The sequence below is a fragment of the Abramis brama genome, assembly GCF_963993115.1.
Source record: "Abramis brama genome assembly, chromosome: 25".
Classification (NCBI taxonomy): Eukaryota; Metazoa; Chordata; class Actinopteri; order Cypriniformes; family Leuciscidae; genus Abramis; species Abramis brama.
Genome location: NC_139987.1, coordinates 1,334,894 through 1,352,478, shown reverse-complemented (window position 1 = coordinate 1,352,478; position 17,585 = coordinate 1,334,894). Strand labels below are relative to the sequence as shown.

Here is a 17,585-nt window from a genome sequence, read left to right as displayed (position 1 = left end):
TGTGTCTTCAGTCAAAGACCACATAACCGTAAAATAAATAACTGTATATTAAGGTCCTTGCACACGGAGTCAGAAATTTCCGCATGGGTTTTTTTCGTTTTCGTCATTCGGTGGCTCTGAATTGTCAAAACACCATTCAAAATGCTTGTTACGGATGCGAAATACGCAGTAAATCGAACCCGATCCTTTTTTTTTTATGACGGACGAAGTTTCGGAGGCAGTGTGTGTGTAAGCGTGATTGACAAAACATGTCGTCGTAGTTATTTTTTAACATGCGAAAATTTCGGACGCGAATTTCGGACTCAGTGTGCAAGGACCTTTACTCTGGGAAGGCCATTCATGTTCATGAAGGACGGTACATTTACCAGACACCTCTTCCTCATCTTCCTCAACATCCTCGTCATCGTCGTCAGCAGCAGACTGGGGGACACCGACCGGTTTCTCGTTTAACTTCTCGATATCATCAGCACACTGACAGAAGAGAGACATGACAAGAGTGAGCATCATTTACCTCACCCTTAGGTCTTGCCAAACCCACTGAGTTTGTGACTATCTTTAATAGTTAACTGGCTCTCTTTAATGGCTCTTTAAGGTATATTTGGAGCTTGACAGACTCACTTTAAAGCTGCAGAATGTAACTTTTTTTTGCTTAAAAATATAACAAAAAGCAGTTATTGAGGAAGTACATAAGACGTCAGTGCTAAAAAAGAAGTCTTCCTAACTGTTTTGAACACTGAAGTCTTTATGTAACCGATGGTAATCTTATAAAGATGATTTATCATTTGAGCGGTCAGTTTGAGGTGATTTGTCTTTGCGTGGTTATATCAGGAAGGAAGACTATATTGCGTATGCTGAGGACACAGTTGCTTTGACTTTAAACTTGTTATCAAGATGGCGGCTTTTAAATCCAGCTCTGTTTAAATGGCAATCATCTTTGACATCTGGGAATCATCTGGGCCCAGCTGTTCAAAGGAAACCTGATCGGATTCAGACATTTTTTCAGATATATGCGATATTAACAAAAAAATTCTGTGATTTTGTCGATAAAGATTAGACAATAGGCGCGTTTCCATTACAGATTTGAGCAAAACTTTTGCGATTTTTTCTAAATGATGACAAAAAACTATTGCGAAATGACAGCGTTTCCATTAACTGATGTTATGCGACTAAAACTTCATTTTTCCCTCTCGCGATAAGTAAAGTCATTCCAAAAATCATGGCAACGGATGTTGGTAGGATTATGTAGCCTACTAATCCCAGCCACTGCACTGGCCATTATTATTAATGGAAGGAGATGTGTGTGTGTTTTCCAAGCATTAATGGTAAGAAACGACCCTTATACTTGAGAGTGGCACATATGAGGAGTTTCTGGGTGTTTCTCCCTCATTTCTGCTTCGAGGTCTTGATTGTGGCATTTATTTGAGGTTTAGAATCCATTATTCCTGTAATTATTTTGTCTTTAATGAGTTTAATAAAGAACTCTGTCTCGTATTCCATTGCAGTTTTGTGAAATATTTCTTTTTCGAATTGCCTGAAAAACCTCCTCATGCGAGCGCAAAAACTTTTTTGCGATAAATGGGAGTTTTTGCGAAAATTACGTGTTTCCATTAAGCGTTTTTTTTAATTCGCAATTTCAATTTGGGTAATGGAAACGCGGCTAATGACTTCTTTTCAACGTGTTAATTTGATAAGCCGTCATTAATTGCGACACACCCCTTACGGCATTGTTCACACAGGGCACGTTCTGGGACTGATCCCGGCAATATTACTAGGTCCCATCCCGGCATTGATCCCGGCATCAATCCCGGGATGTGTTTGCGTTCACACAGAAGGCACTCTAGCAATTTTACGGCAATTTCCCGGGATCAACGCGCTGTGTGAAAGGGGCTTTAACGATCACAGTTTTCATCTTAATGGACAAATAAGACAAATGCTGTGGCGGTATGTGAACACTCACTCCACAGCGATCACCTGAAAACAAGCACTTTCACCTTCATCATTTCATCGTCAAACTCCTCGTCCCTCTGCATGTCATCAGAGCTCTCGGGGGCTGAAGCCTGCTGGGTCTGAAGGAAAACACAACCGTCATGAGGCCTCAGCGAGCGACGCAGGAGAAGCGCAGGAGAAGCGCAGGAGGGCTGAGTGTGGCGCTCACCTGGAAAGCTAGGATGCACTCCTCCTCCAGCTGCTCCTGCCTGGCCTGATGCTCCAGCGCCTGCAGCTCGTACTGCGAGAGAGCCGGAGACATCACACACTCCTCAGGAGCTGTGCAAACGCCTGCCGGACCGGCCCTGGTTCTGGCGTCGCTGAGGTTGTGGTTTAGAGAACACTGGTCAGCCGCTTTGATGCCATTCGACAGAACGCATCTTAGGGACGCAAGTGTCTGAGACAGATCCTCCACGAGTCTCTCAGCACTGCAGAATCATACACATCATTTTAACATCATAGTCTTAATAACAATCATGCACAGGGAGAATCATGTACCACGGACTGTGGAATTTATTTTTAATCAAATTTCTGCCTCTGCATTTCAAGCATGGCTCATATCAAGTAAAATTAGTTGCACTCTGAAAATGCCATTTTTGAAAGAGAGTACTTTAAACGCTCGTATCACAGAAATTAAGAAAAATGCTGGATTTGATGCACATGGAGAATTCCAGTCATGAGACTTTCTCATCTCACTGAATAAAGACTAGAAGTGTTAGCACACTGTGATCAAGATTCGAGCGTGTTTATTAGGGGTGTCACAATATATCAAAATACAAAAATGTAACAATATGTATCATGTATAGTTCACCCAAAATGAAAATTACTGTGCGCGAAAAAAAATCACGTTTTCAGAGTTTTAGTGTCAGTACTACATTAAACTACTATATATAATGTTGAATATAATGATAATAATGCACTGGGGGAATATTTGTGGGTTCTGATAATGCCAAATGTCTGATGTTACCAGTAAAAGTGTCCTACATTATTATAAATATATCTAGTCAGTGACAGAGATCAAACATATTCATCTAAAATAATCCTGTATTTTCAGCTCCAGAATCATGAATATTGTTATTCTGGCGTCTCTATTGTCCTGTGCTTTGGGTTTCAGCACCAAGTCCAAGCCTGTTCATTTACACACTCAATGCAACACCAAATTTAGCATTTTAATCAAGAGTACATTTTTGTTAACCTTCTCTCATATGTCTTGGAGTATCGCAATAATATTGTATCGTGAGTTCAGTATCGTGATCTGTGTCGAATCGTGACATGAGGGTCTCGTTACACCCCTAGTGGTTATACATTCATTTAATGCTTGACTTTCCTAATCGTGGCCACACATTGTGACAAAATTCAGTACATTATTGGAGGGCAATTGGACTCCATTCGTGGAGGGCCGTGTCAAACAGGGCTGCGTTTCCCAAAAGCACAACTGCAACCAATGGTCTCTACGATCAACTCAGGCTTACGATGCTTTTGGGAAACACAGCCCAGCCCTCCTGGACCAGAGCTGAATAGTTGTTTACTTGTACTTCTTTTACTGTACAAGTACTTTACAAGTATTACTGAATACTTGTCTTAAGCGAAATTGATCAAAATGAGTTTGAGTAAAACAAGAAAAAATATCTGTCAATGGGCTCAGACAAATGAACTTAACTCAAAGGAAATTTTTCATAACTCATTGACAGACATTTGTTCTTGTTTTAAGCATAAACTTGCTTAATTTTGTTACATTTTTCAAGACTTAATTTTACATTTGCATCTCAAGCAAATGTATCTTGATTTAAATAGGTTTAGAGAATTTGTACAGAGCAAAAAAAAACAAAAATACCAAGGAAAAATAGAAGTTTTTGCAATGCATGCAACATTTACTGCCAAATCAATTTAAGACTTTCTGCTCTAATTTAAGAACTTTACCCAAGGCCTTAACTTATGAGAGGGTGAATTAAGACTTTTTAAGACCTTTTTAAAGGGGTCATGACATGGATGTATTTATTATTTTAATATGTTCCTTGAGGTTCACTTATAAATGTGACGGAGACGGAGATGCGCAGAGACGGCAATTAACACGCTGTTTGATTTGTGATCATGCTGTGCCTATTCCATTCATTCGAGTATCATATTGTACAAGACTTAAATCATTTAAATATGCATACAGTAATATACGATATCATGTCGTAGAACATGTCTATGATGTAGTAGCCTATTTGAGTTGATATTACTCTTGCCAAGCTTGGATTTCTGAAAGATGCACGCAATTTCTGAAAGACGCAATTTTTACTCTCACTCATTATTGCATATAGATTTTAGATAAGGTATTTGGCTTTGGGAACACCCCTAATCTACTCCAGTAAAAAAATCTGGAGGATGGCCCACCCACTTTTTTTTTGCTTCTGATGCCCATGTAAAACTGTCATTTACAGGCAAAGCATGATGAAATAATTTAATTCTGGTTTGAGATGCAGCTGCTGTCAGATCCAATACCGTCACTGCTTCATATTTCAACAAAAGTTTCTCTGCAAACTCTCCATTACACTGTGTTTCGTTTACAAAACAAAATGCTCTGAACAAACATATAATCAAATCCTCTGGACCTCAGAGAAAAATAAACCGACCTGTCTGTGCAGTCGAGTTCATCTGGAATATGATCAGCCAGATCTTTAAGATCACGAGCAACCTGAAAAACTCTTTGCTTCAAACCGAGCGCTGAAGATCCTGAGCGGCCTACTGGCAAATGAACAGAGCAAGAGCACAGAAAGAGACATAGATATACAAATATTACATCTAAAGTGACGGTTACACTGGGCCAAAACATTATCATCATTGCATGCAGGAACATCAGAACAGCGCAGCACAACAGACAGGAACATAAGTGATCTCACCAGACATCGTTTTCTGAAGTTTCTGATAAACGAGCAATCCAGCCTGTTAGGAAAATAAAGCCAATTATGAGTCTTTATTAGCATCAAGATGTAAAGATCTCATTTTATATGAATATATAAATACTGTTAAGAGTATAATCTGGTGCTGTAAATGGTCACCATTTCTATTTATTTTAATAATCCTCTTGTCTTCACATTTCAAATGGTCCTGCGAAAAATGCTGTTCAAATAATTGTAGACAGTGTTTAGCTTGTCACAACTTTACCCATTCACTCTGGTTTATCAGCACTCACATAAGCATCCGTGGCAGCGTATCTCTTCTGGTCTTCTGTCAGACCGAAGTCGTCCCAGTGACTGCAGCGCACAAGCCTGTCTTTGAAGAGCTGCTTCTTCAACAAGTGCTTCACTAGACCATCCAAACTCCACTTCTCACAACATCTCAGCTGAATAACACACACACACACACACGTCAATACATATCACTCAAAATCAGCAGGAACTTTCATCTTATGCAATACATGATTTTATCATTATGACCTAGTATAAGGTTTTATTTTCTTTACATTTTGAGGACAATGAGCTTCACTGAATAACGTTGTTTGTTATTGTATTTGTTTTATGCTTCACAGCTCTCAACTCTCACCGCTACGATGCTTGGGTTGTTGCAGGGGGCTTTGAATGTTTTAAGTGCATTGCTATGTGGTTGCTAAGGTGTTCTGAGTCGTTGCTAGGTGGTTTCCTAGAGTCAAGTCTCTTGTGATTCTGGTCTGAAGAAATGGCTCGAGTGCCTTCAACACAAGTCTGTGAGATTTATTATTTTTGGCTTAATTGATAACTTGATTCTGATTGGTCAATTGTGTCATCCACCAGACATACACTATGTCAAAAGTTTTAGATCGGTAAGATTTTTAATGTTTTTAAAAGAAGTATCTTCTGCTCACCAAGGCTGCATTTATTTGATTAAAAATACAAACAAAAACAGTAATATTGTGAAATATTATTACAATGTAAATCAACTGTTTTCTATGTGAATATATAGTAAAGTGTCATTTATTCCTGTGATCAAAGCTGAATTTTCAGCATCATTACTCCAGTTTTCAGTGTCACATGATCCTTCAGAAATCATTATAATATGATGATTTGATGCTCAAGAAACATTTATGATTATTATCAATGTTGAAAATAGAAAACAGTCATTTTAAATTGTCATAATATTTCACAATATTACTGTTTTTTTTTTGTATTGTTTTTTATCAAATAAATGCAGCCTTGGTGATCAGAAGAGACTTATTTTAAAAACATAAAAAATCTTACCGATCTAAAACTTTTGACCAGTATTGTATATTTCCAGATATTCATAGTCATCTTTCAGTCATCTTATTTGCACTGTTATGCTGCCAGGACAGCAGATGATGCCAACTTTGAATTATTCACAAAACTGACAAATTTTCTATATAGTGTAATCAACATGATCACAACTTGTAATAATTGCTTTGACATGCTCATTGTTTCTGACTAAATGAACGCATAATGTTCGCCAACTGCATGATTTGTATCATCTTAGTACATTTCTGAAATATGGACATTACTTTGACACAGTCAGAAACTATACATATTTTGAAAAGGGCTGTACAAATAAATGTGAATTGAATTTGTTATTGACTACAGTGAAAATTACTTCAGCATTAACATAACTAATATTTTAGTGTTTTTTACATTATCATATGTTTTTATGTTATAAATATAAAAACTTCACATTTTTACCATAGTAAGTTAACTGAGTTTGTGTGTACTGCTCTCATTTGTTTCGATATCTCCTCGAGAGAATGCGTGAGACCCAACAGCACAATCGTGTTACTGTCAGTACATTATATATTATTATCCACTAAATGTAATAAAATCAGAATCATTCTCGCTTTCTAGTGATTCCCTAGTTATTTTGTTGTTTTTGATGTTTTAATCAGGCAAATACAATTCTCTTTCACTGGACATCCACTTGTCCCAAAAAAGCGTTAATGTCGAGCCAAAAACCCCATGATGAAATACATCTATAAATATCAAGACAACGTACCGTCTCATTGGCCAGATCAGAGAGCTCAACAATGTTCTTCAATTTGATGTCATAATCAGATAATAACTTCCACTTGTCTCCCTCAATTCCCACTCCAACTTTCATGATGCTCTCGTCCTCCAGAAGCAGCTTCAGGCCGGGAGGAAACCCTGGGCATGATGAGACAGACGTGAGCAGATCCTCAGGTAAAGCTGAACACTGAGCGACAGCTTCTGCCTGAGCTCACCTGACATGGAGGAGATGTGAAACAGAAAGCACTGCTCCTCTGAGGCACACAGCTGCACTACGGCCACTTTCTTCGTCTTCCCTTTGGTGAAGCTGGGCGGCCATTCCAGATCAAATCCCACTGCTGATCCCAACACCAGACCAGACCTGGATATGACACACAAAAGCCAGACATAAGGAGAGAAGGGGAAGGTTACCAGATTTGTGTGGGTCAAATCTACACAGGACTGAATGAACAGCCCAGAACCTTCAGCATTACACAAACATTTTTAATGAAAGCAAGCAGAAAAACATGTACATTCAACAATGGAAATGTTCATGACTTTTTTTTGTTTTGTTTTTTTGCATTATGGTAAGAAGAATTAAAATAAAAAAACACTGTGGAACTCTATCAGTATCTGTAGTTCAAATATAAAATTGCAAGATACTTGCGGAGAAAGTTTTTAACATCAACTCATGTGGAAAAATCTGATGGTTTGAAGAATATTCATAATCTGTGATCAACATATCAGCTAAAACAAGATCACTGATAGCAAGAACAAAGTCGTACAAGACGTCACAGAAAAAGATGTCATCTGAGCAAGTAAGTAGCATATCTGTCACAGCCTTCATTTATTGGTTTATGGACAAAATTATTATTAGACTTACCAAACTAGTGACAAACTAGTGGTGTTTAACAATGTTATTTTCTAACAAAAACTTAAAGGGGTAGTTCACTCAAAAATGAAAACTCTGTCATCATTTACTCGCCCTCATGTCGTTCCAGACCTGTGCGAGTTTCTTTGTTCTGTTGAACAAAAAAGAAGATATTTTGAAGAATATGGGTAACCAAACAGGATGATGCTTCCTCGTTCCTCCGTCCTTCAGTCTGTGACCCGGAAACCGATCGAACTCAGCCATCTTGAAGGACATCTCAATTCTCTAACTGCACAGCGAGGAATGAGGCGGCGAGGAGACGAGGAGCAAGGAGGTGAGGAGACGAGGAATGAGGAGACGAGGAGCAAGGAGGCGAGGAGACGAGGAGCAAGGAGACGAGGAGCGAGGAGACGAGGAACGAGGAGACGAGGAGCGAGGAGGCGAGGAATGAGAAGACGAGGAGCGAGGAGACGAGGAGCGAGGAGACGAGGAGCGAGGAGACGAGGAGCGAGGAGACGAGGAGCGAGGAGACGAGGAGCGAGGAACGAGGAGACGAGGAGCAAGGAGGCGAGGAGACGAGGAGCGAGGAGCGAGGAGACGAGGAGACGAGGAGCAAGGAGGCGAGGAGACGAGGAGCGAGGAGACGAGGAATGAGGAGGCGAGGAGGCGAGGAGACGAGAAGCAAGGAGGCGAGGAGACGAGGAATGAGGAGGCGAGGAGCGAGGAGACGAGGAGCAAGGAGGCGATGAGACAAGGAATGAGGAGGCGAGGAGCGAGGAGCGAGGAGCAAGGAGGCGAGGAATGAGGAGGCGAGGAGCGAGGAGACGAGGAGCAAGGAGGCGAGGAGACGAGGAGCGAGGAGACAAGGAGCAAGGAGGCGAGGAGCAAGGAGGCGAGGAGCGAGGAGACGAGGAGCAAGGAGGCGAGGAGACGAGGAGCGAGGAGACAATGAGCAAGGAGACGAGGAGCAAGGAGGCGAGGAGCGAGGAGACGAGGAGCGAGGAGGCGAGGAGACGAGGAATGAGGAGGCGAGGAGCGAGGAGGTGAGGAGTGAGGAGACGAGGAATGAGGAGGCGAGGAGCGAGGAGACAAGGAATGAGGAGACGAGGAGCGAGGAGACAAGGAATGAGGAGGCGAGGAATGAGGAGGCGAGGAGCGAGGAGGCGAGGAATGAGGAGGCGAGGAGCGAGGAGACGAGGAATGAGGAGGCGAGGAGCGAGGAGACGAGGAGCAAGGAGGCGAGGAGACGAGGAATGAGGAGGCGAGGAGCGAGGAGGTGAGGAGTGAGGAGACGAGGAATGAGGAGGCGAGGAGCGAGGAGACAAGGAATGAGGAGACGAGGAGCGAGGAGACAAGGAATGAGGAGGCGAGGAATGAGGAGGCGAGGAGCGAGGAGGCGAGGAATGAGGAGGCGAGGAGCGAGGAGGCGAGGAATGAGGAGGCGAGGAGCGAGGAGGCGAGGAATGAGGAGGCGAGGAGCGAGGAGACGAGGAATGAGGAGGCGAGGAATGAGGAGACGAGGAGCAAGGAGGCGAGGAATGAGGAGGCGAGGAGCGAGGAGACGAGGAGCAAGGAGGCGAGGAGACGAGGAGCGAGGAGACAAGGAGCAAGGAGGCGAGGAATGAGGAGGCGAGGAGCGAGGAGACGAGGAGCAAGGAGGCGAGGAGACGAGGAGCGAGGAGACAAGGAGCAAGGAGACGAGGAGCAAGGAGGCGAGGAGCGAGGAGACGAGGAGCGAGGAGGCGAGGAGACGAGGAATGAGGAGGCGAGGAGCGAGGAGGTGAGGAGTGAGGAGACGAGGAATGAGGAGGCGAGGAGCGAGGAGACAAGGAATGAGGAGACGAGGAGCGAGGAGACAAGGAATGAGGAGGCGAGGAATGAGGAGGCGAGGAGCGAGGAGACGAGGAATGAGGAGGCGAGGAGCGAGGAGGCGAGGAGCGAGGAGGCGAGGAGACGAAGAGCAAGGAGGCGAGGAATGAGGAGGCGAGGAGCGAGGAGGCGAGGAGCGAGGAATGAGGAATGAGGCGAGGAATGTGCGAATACACTGCTGTATTAGCATAGCCCCGCCCTTAGCGAGCTAAACACAAGCCCCGTCCACGACTGTTTGACAGACACTGCTGTATTTGCATAACCCCGTCCTGACGGACACTGCTGTATAAGCGTAGACAAGAATGTCTCCTAAGTGATTGAGGTGTTTTGTTGTTGGATGTAAGAATGAACATAGCAGTCTTAATTTACTCTCGTTGTTACTCGAGGATGGATCAGTACCAACTGTTTGTGATCCAGCTTACGGTCTCCGGAGCGACAGGCCTAACGTTACTGATCACGGCAGAAATGAAAGTGAGAGCGCGCACTTTATGACAGCTCATCGAGTAGTTTTACGGATATAAAGTTTACCAGTTTATTAAGCACCCACTGAAAAGGTGTGTATGTATTTGTTTACTGTTAGGTGTAACGAGTGTTTTGTGTAATTTGCTGTGTATGTTGATGATAATGAAAGTGAGAGAGAGAGAGAGAGAGTTTATGGATAAGACTTTAATGCGCACTACTTATACTATGTTTATTCAGCTCTTACAGTGGTAATATACAATAAACTTCATTGAACTCATCAGTATATTTTTGGCCATCATTCGGACATGGCCCGCTACAGCAGGCTTGTACTAATAGTGGTTAAAAGCAGATGACATATACGTTAATTAAACTAAACTATACCTGTTCTATCTCCATACAGCATATAGGCCTATTCCCTGGCTCTGTGGGCATTATTGTCCGACTCCGGGTCGAAATGAACACCGCTACTGAGAGTTTCTGTTCTGATATTATCATTCCGTGAGATGAGATTGTCCTGACTGAGCGCGAGATTGTGAGGCTCCGCCCCCTGTGCTGGCGGCAGCAACTCATTTGCATTTAAAGGGACACACACAAAAATGGCACGTTTTTCTGAGCCCCAAAAAGTGACAATTTAAACATGCTGTAAAAAATTATCTGTTGGGTATTTTGAGCTAAAACTGCACATACACACTCTGGGGACATCAGATACTTATTTTACATCTTGTGAAAAGGGGCATAGTTACATGTGACTTTATTCCCACTGTGCTACTAGTCCGTATGCAATCGGATTATTAGGGTATATGTAAACAGAACACAGCAAGTTTCTTGTCCCATTTGATTTTCATAGTATTTTTTACATACTATGGACAGGACAGGACCAGAAACTGTTTGGTTACCCATATTCTTCAAAATATCATCTTTTGTGTTCAACAGAACGAAGAAACTCACACAGGTTTGGAGCAACTTGAGGGCGAGTAAATGATGGCAGAATTAAAATTTTGGGTGAACTATCCCTTTAAAGAAGAAATCATTTGTAGTGCATCTTAATTGTTCTGAAAATGCAACAATAAAGTTCATCCAAATATATTACCTTAAATCTTCTGATAAAAATGAGCAGTCGTGTCTTTCCTGGCTGTATGTGACCGTCCCACCAAACTCCAGATAAGGAAGATAATCCTCCAGAATATTCTTTTTATAGCTTCCTGATGTCTGCATAAACACACAATAAGCCCATTCAGACCAAATCTGAGGCAAATGTACTGCAAGCGCATAACAACCAAAGAGTCCATGTTCACGGCAGCGCTGACACTGAGACACATGATCCTACTACAGTCAGATAGAAAATATGGAGGGCTGCCAGGTGCCTTTCATTCAGGTGTGCGATCTCTATATTTACCATGTTTGTTTTCCAGCTTACACAATTAAGTTATTGTCTCTCTGCTTGAAACTGGTTAACCACACAGCTATTCTCTTAAAAACAGCATTTAGAAATACAAATAACAAGAACGTTGATTTGAAGATTTGTGCATTGACTGATACAGAATCAGAAATATGTCGGTTCAAAGGTGGCATAATGCAAATATCACATTCATAGTACAGCGCGCTTCAGTGCCACGAAACTACAGATCATGATATAGACTAGCTGTGTCAAACATTATAAAAGCTTTTGAACGGACTTACACTACATAAACCTCAATAAATGTGGAGCACAAGAACGAGATACACTGATGTGTATTTAACAATAGACCAGTATTATAGAGTATGATGTAGATAAGTAGACCAGAACAGAAGTAGACAAGTATTAAACCAGTATTTCTTGACTGTTGACCTGCAAACAGTGCTTTGGTTTTATTTGAATATGAGCATGATAGTGCTGCAGGTGTCTCAGTAAATAATGCAAATAAGTGGCCTTTTCTCTCTCAACCAATGGAAAACACACACATTAACGAAAGCACAGGTACATTGGGAGCATTTCCTCAAACACACAACACACCAAAGAAGAGGACAGGTGTATGGACGAAGAAAAAGAGCAAACAGGTGAGTGTAGTGTGGTGTGTGTGTGTGTGTGTGTTAGTGTTGTTGAGTTTTCTCACCTGTTCTTCTTGAGGTTTGTTGTTCATCCATTCAGGCAGAGTCCTGTCACCCATTACAGCTTCATTTCATACCTCTTTAACAAGAAAACACCACAAAGCTAGTTCGGCACATAATAACAGTAATGCTACTAAGACTGTTTCCGAGTTTGACATAAAGTTACAGTGTGACAATAATAATATTGTGCGTATACTTACAGTGATCCACAAAGCACGCGTGTATTGCTCACCGCGGTGAATGTCCCGCTGCCTGCCTCTGCATTTCATTCAGCGCTTTATATTCCTCTAAAAGCTTTGAAAACACGCAGTCTGTCTGTTCGTTTTGAATATTGATTTATATTTACCCGCAACATTTGCAGTTACTTCAGCCAAACTCTCCCGCGCTGTGTGTGTGTGTGTATATGTGTGTGTGTCGAGCAGCGCCACCTGTGGGACTGGAGGGAAATCAGTAACAACAATGAAGTAACCGTAGATGGAAGTAACAACACTGTAAAAAAAAGTGATCAGTTGATTTAACTTTAAAAAAAAAATAGGAATCCCGTTGCATTAAAATTGTTACGTAGATAAACTTCATGTTTAATCGAAAAAATTAATGTGGAATTGTCAAGTTCACATAACTTTTTTTTTTTTTTCAATTAGCCTAAGTATTAAGTTTATTTACTTAATAATTTTAATGCAACGGGTTTACAAAAAAAAAAAAAAAAGTAAGTGACCTGAACACTTTTTACAGTGAAGTCAAGCATCTGTGTGTGAAGTGAACACGGTCTTCATGGAACTAGCATGGTTCATTATACTGTTGTTTAGTTACAATGCTTAACACTTAATATAGGCTATAATGACAAATCAGAAGGGCATCATAATTCTCAATAAGAAGATACATTTGGAAATGCATAAGTATCTTAAACTCACTGAAAATCTCTGTTGTGTTTATGCCTTTTAAAAGCTTTTGTCCTCCTGACACATTGGCCTATAGGCTATCGGATATGTGAAAACTTAAACATAGACTGCTGACTCAAATTCAATATAGGACACAAGTGAAAACTCTCTCTTTTTTGTCTGCATCATGTCATACTGTGTGAATATTTTATTTTAAATAATAGAAAGATACAAATTTCATAAGGATAATTTAAATAAAATATCATGAATGTTTCTAAGACTTATTCCCCCGGTTTCACAGACAAGGCTTAAGCTAGTCCCAGACTAAATGCATGTTGGAGCTGTCTGAACTGAAGTCTCTTGCACTGACAAATCTTAAATCTATAAGATTTTAAAAACAAATCTTTACAAGGTAATAAGAGTTCAAGATGATGTGAAAGCTCTCAAAATACTTTAATACAAATATTGTGAATGTTTCTCATGTTTGAAGTAAAACAACTGAATAATGCAGAGGGTTAAACCTGGGAATGGAGCGGGATCAGATATCGTTGGCTATTTGCATGGATATACACAGTCACAGCTGCATCAAAACAGCATTGCTTCCGAGTCGCCTTTATTTAGTGCTGAGTGCAATGCATTACTAAGTAGGCTAATTAATTACTGTAGTTTAATTACTTTTCCCTTAAAAAGTAAAGTAAGGGATTACTCTTCGTTCTGTAATTGAATTACAGTCACTTCTGATGTAATTGCATTAAATAGAACAATAGAGGATTTCACATCAAAATGTAACATCTAATGTTAAAATATATGTTTTTAATGTAACCTTCTGTCTTTAAAAACTTTGGTCAGTCTAAGATTTTTTTATTATTTGTTTGAAAGAATTAAAAGAGCAGTTTAATGTCCACCCTTGTTCAACTGGTCGAAGTTGAGGTAGGATTGTAAAGCGCTTCGGGTGTATAGTACATAGTAAAGTGCTATATAAATGTACCATTTCATTATAGTGCAATGCTTTTTAGAGAGAGTAATTCATACAATAATCTAATTACACTGTTGAAGTGTAACTGACTATATACAGATTGACTTCTTGTGATGTTATATCAGCCAGACAGTCGTTCACATTTGACCTGCTGAACACATTTCTGGCCCAAGAGTTCTTGATCTTGAACTTTCTACACATACTCATAGACTCCTTCTGATGCTTCAGAGACCATATATATGTCCATATCTGACCTATTGAACTTATTTCTGGTCAAAGTGTCCTCAAAAGATTTTAAACTATATAAACTTATAGACTCCTTCTGATGTTAAATCAGCTATTAATTAGTTTACTTTTTTAGAGTAATGTCTAACACTGATTATATAGCGCTTTATACAATACAAAGCTACAATTCGTAAGCCTAAGATCGTAGAGACCATTGGTGGCGAGTGTTTTATGATCAACTTAGGCTTACAATGCTTTTGGGAAACGCAGCCCAGATCGTTTCAAAGCTTCACAGGGATAAACAGGAAAATAATGATCAATGATGCAAACAGAGTTCAGTTCTGCTGTAAAGAGCTCTAAAAAGACAGTAGTGTCATTGTTCAGTTCAGTGTTGATTCCATCAGTGGCAGAGTGGAGGAAAAGACCTCGGGAGAACCCCGGCTCAGTCGGGAGACCAGATCTCCTCTGGCCATGGTGTGATTATGATTCAGGCTGCATCACAAGTCAGGATTGTAGATTGGTCTACAGTTCCTCCTGCTTGAAGATCAAGTGCTGGCTAATGCTAATCGTACACTAAGACCTGGTTTCACAGACAGGGCTTAGATTAAGCCAGGATTAGGTCTTAGTTTTAAGTAGCTTTTATAAACGTGCATCTTGAGACAAAACATATTTTATATATTTTAAAGGGGTGGTTGATTGTGATTTCACTTTTCTAACTTTAGTTAGTGTGTAATGTTGCTGTTTGAGCATAAACAACATCTGCAAAGTTACAACGCTCAAAGTTCAAAGCAAAGGGAGATATTTGCTTTTAAAGAAATTGCTTTTTAAGGACTACAACAAACGGCTGGTAGAGACTACACCACATTCCTCCCGGGTTAGTGACATCACCAACCCTAAAATTTACATAAACCCCGCCCCCGGGAACGCAATTTAATTATCATGACAGAATATGCTAATCAATGACTTAAGATAACTCCACATCAGCTGCATAAATTCTTAAACTAACCATTCAGAAATGTCCTGTTGCTTCTACATGTTGTCACTTCTTCTTGAGTCTCTCCATCATTGTCTGACTTGAAAGTTTTGAAATTTTCAGTGCATGTCTGTGTGAGGTAAAAGGACACAAGCTGTTGAAGCTCCGCCCCCTGTGCCGGGAGCAGCAGCTCATTTGAATTTAAAGGGACAGACACAAAAACGGTGCGTTTTTGCCAACCCTCAAAAAGTGACAATTTTAACATGCTATATAAAAATATCTGTGGGGTATTTTGAGCTAAAACTTCACACACACACTCTGGGGACATCAAATACTTATTTTACATCTTGTCAAAAGGGCATTATACCACCCCTTTAATAATATATGTCAATGTGTTTATATATGTCAATGTTATCCCATTTTAGTCTGGAACTAGGCTTAAACCTTGTCTGTAAAATCAGGGGTAAGATTATAATTCATTAGTCAAACACGTTAGTCATTTTTATACAACGTGATTTACAAATGAATAAAAACATAAACAATTTTATTGAAAAATGTAGTGATAACCAGGCCCAGCTCCAGCTTTGATATGTTAGGTGGGCCAAGTGAAATCCCTGGTGGGCCCAGAGTTTTTCCCCCTAACAACTTTATTTTCATAACAAAAGAGACCCTTTTAATTATGAGAAATTAAGAGAAAATTAATTTAATTAAGAGAAAATTTTAATTATGAAATGATGGGATAAAAAGTCTAAATTATGACTGTCATACACTGTAAACAATAGTAACCTAAACAATGGAAACATTTAAATTATCTAGTTTTATTAAAGTCAAAAATATTATTTAACACCACTGCATCAATCTAAATGCATTAATTTATACCATCAAAATTAATTTATATGGGTTAAATCAGGTAGAAATAGCTCATTAAACCTATTATGCTTCTTTTTACAAGATGTAATATAAATCTCAGGTGTCCCCATAATGTGTCTGTGAAGTTTCAGCTCAAAATACCCCACAGATCATTTTTGAGTGGAAGTAAAAACATGCTGTTTTCGTGCAAATGCAAATGAGCTGCTGCTTCCCGCCCCCTTTCCAGAAGAGGGCGGAGCCTGTACAGCTCTGCCAAAAACTAAAACATCTGTTTGGGTCTTATTATCATCTCTATCGCAGTCACGCAGTTCTTCATCATCTTGAAAGTTTATTATCTGCATGCGTTTTAAAATCATATCAGTCTAAAGTTCTGATATATGGTTTTCTGAGCGCACACATCCAAATCACACGCACAGAAAGCTGGATGTCAGATGGAGCGTCCGGTGTGTATTAAACTAAGCTCTCTTTCACGTCTCATTGCACTTAAACGATCAAATTACACACAAGAATATGTCAAAAACACACAAGGTTCACATAAACAGTCAGTTATGTCCAGGGCCGGAGTGGGGACACTTTTCAGCCCGGGAGTTTCAGGCCCAAGACCGGCCCACTTTTTCCATGGTGGAATTCCAAATTAGCACTTTTTCCAAATTGGATAAATGAAGCAACAGTTCAGCTCTTTCTATTGTGTAGTTTGTATTAATACCATGGTTCAACAAATAAATAATAATTCACTTAGACTTTATAAGAAGCAATTGCAGCTTTATTTCACGCAATTCTGACTTTATTTCACGCAATTGCGACTTTATTTTTTGCGACTTTATTTCATGGAATTCTGACTTTATAACACGCAATTGCGACATTATTTCACACAATTCTGACTTTATATCTCGCAATTCTGAGAAATAAAGTCAGAATTGCGAGATGTAAACTCGCAATTGTGAGATAAAAAGTCGCAATTATCTTTTAAAATGTTTTATTCTGAGGGCCGGCCCAGCTACTGGTAGGCGGTGCCGTGGTAGCCTACCTGAGAAAACGTTTTGGGAAAGACAGACTATGGACCCAACCAACTCTATAGGAGGGGAGGGGAGAACTCCCTCTCATGGTACAACCCATGCAGAGGCTGCGCACTGCGGTGTCAGAATGCGGAACGTGTGTAGCCTAATGTAACTAACGTGACAAATGTGAAAAAAATAAAAAATAAATCCTCGACCGGCCCAAAAGTGAAGCGGCCCACCGGGAATTCTCCCGATTCTCCCGATTACCCACCCCGGGCCTGGTTATGTCTGTGAAGGTAAACAGCAAGTAAAGAAATTGCATGTGTATATTAGATCTGTGTATTAAAGCAGCGTAATATACAGTACTTACTGATATATATGCTGTTAATATGAATCAGACAACAACAACAAAAAACAGAAAATCACTCACAGCTCTTGATTGA

At 40.4% G+C, this 17,585-nt stretch overlaps 1 protein-coding gene across 8 annotated transcripts in view; it reads right to left on the bottom strand.

Annotated features, from left to right (window-relative positions):
- The window catches only part of wrn (WRN RecQ like helicase), a 37,253-nt gene extending 24,618 nt beyond the window's left edge, over positions 1-12,635 (bottom strand). For 5 of the 8 annotated variants that reach the window (XR_014604647.1, XR_014604648.1, XM_084104390.1 and 2 more), the window contains exons 1-11: positions 12,423-12,563; positions 12,228-12,301; positions 11,225-11,343; positions 7,169-7,314; positions 6,943-7,091; positions 5,165-5,314; positions 4,872-4,914; positions 4,605-4,716; positions 2,156-2,414; positions 1,992-2,066; positions 366-471 (exon numbers count right to left, since the gene is read on the bottom strand). Coding sequence is in view for 6 of the 8 variants with exons in the window: in XM_084104390.1 (XP_083960516.1) it covers positions 366-471; positions 1,992-2,066; positions 2,156-2,414; positions 4,605-4,716; positions 4,872-4,914; positions 5,165-5,314; positions 6,943-7,091; positions 7,169-7,314; positions 11,225-11,343; positions 12,228-12,281 (1,213 nt within the window). In the remaining 2 variants the exon portion in view is untranslated. Of the gene's footprint in view, positions 1-365; positions 472-1,991; positions 2,067-2,155; positions 2,415-4,604; positions 4,717-4,871; positions 4,915-5,164; positions 5,315-6,942; positions 7,092-7,168; positions 7,315-11,224; positions 11,344-12,227; positions 12,302-12,422 lie in introns of all 8 variants that reach the window. The other 3 variants (XM_084104394.1, XM_084104393.1, XM_084104391.1) reach the window with 3 other exon arrangements.
- Between the last annotated feature and the right edge of the window lie 4,950 nt (positions 12,636-17,585).